Source organism: Larimichthys crocea, unplaced genomic scaffold (assembly GCF_000972845.2).
Source record: "Larimichthys crocea isolate SSNF unplaced genomic scaffold, L_crocea_2.0 scaffold23137, whole genome shotgun sequence".
NCBI lineage: Eukaryota > Metazoa > Chordata > Actinopteri > Sciaenidae > Larimichthys > Larimichthys crocea.
The window spans coordinates 1-847 of record NW_020853066.1 but is presented as its reverse complement, the minus strand read 5'-3'; the positions used below and the strand labels follow the sequence as shown (position 1 = coordinate 847).

Here is an 847-nt window from a genome sequence, read left to right as displayed (position 1 = left end):
AGTTCTGTTTCCTGTTGGCAGCAAAAAAACTGTTGAATTCCTTCCTATGTGCAACCCATTTGAATAACCAGGGGAACAGGTTGTACATCTGTCAAAAAAAAAAAGTTTTAGTATTTAAAATAACGTGACGTTTAAAATAACCTTTTCGGTTAGGTAAATGGAAAATAATATTGTGTCACATATTTAAATGTCTTAAAGTATAATCTTCAGAAACATAACAAATGATACCTGTATTGACGGGGTCGCCAAGAGCTGGATATTTCTGTTTGTTCGATCTACCAGGGATGTAAACTCTGGGTCATCATATTCAAATCTGCTGCCATAGACCATGGAACAGATAATATTAGAGACTGCATAGTTTATTGGTTTGGTTGTATCAAAAGCTTCTCCTGCAACAGGAACAAAAAAATAGATAATTTGCACTCGAGATGTTGCTAATGCAGTTATCTAGAATGTGCCATTTACCTTTAAATTTCATAAACACCTCAGTGAGGTGCTCACATTCCTCAATGATTTTGTCTTCACATGCCTTTTTGCCCATTCCAAAGTCTCTCAGGTTTGTCAAGGCAAAGCGCCTCATCTCTTTCCATGAATCACCATTGGACCATATAACACCTGATTTGAAGTTTTTCAACAAATAAAAAAACATGGATAATGAGAATCGGTTGGCCAAAAGCTGTGTTTTTTTTAAATGTTATTTCTTTACCTTTTCCTTGAGAACAGTCATGCAGAATTCGTATTTCACTTCTGTCTCCAAACTCATCAGCATAGTTTACAAGTGCCTCCTTCACTGTCTTGTATCCTGCCAGGACCACCACCTTCTTAGGTCCCAAGTAGATGGTGAACA

General features: G+C 36.8%; 1 protein-coding gene across 1 annotated transcript; it reads right to left on the bottom strand.

Annotated features, from left to right (window-relative positions):
* Positions 1 to 4: 4 nt before the first annotated feature.
* LOC113744827 (cytochrome P450 2K1-like) lies at positions 5 to 842 on the bottom strand (the record flags this gene model as incomplete). Its single annotated transcript, XM_027275868.1, has 4 exons — positions 5 to 88; positions 229 to 389; positions 466 to 615; positions 707 to 842. Coding segments are annotated over 4 exons (531 nt in total), but the record flags the coding sequence as incomplete, so codon positions are not given.
* Positions 843 to 847: the final 5 nt, after the last annotated feature.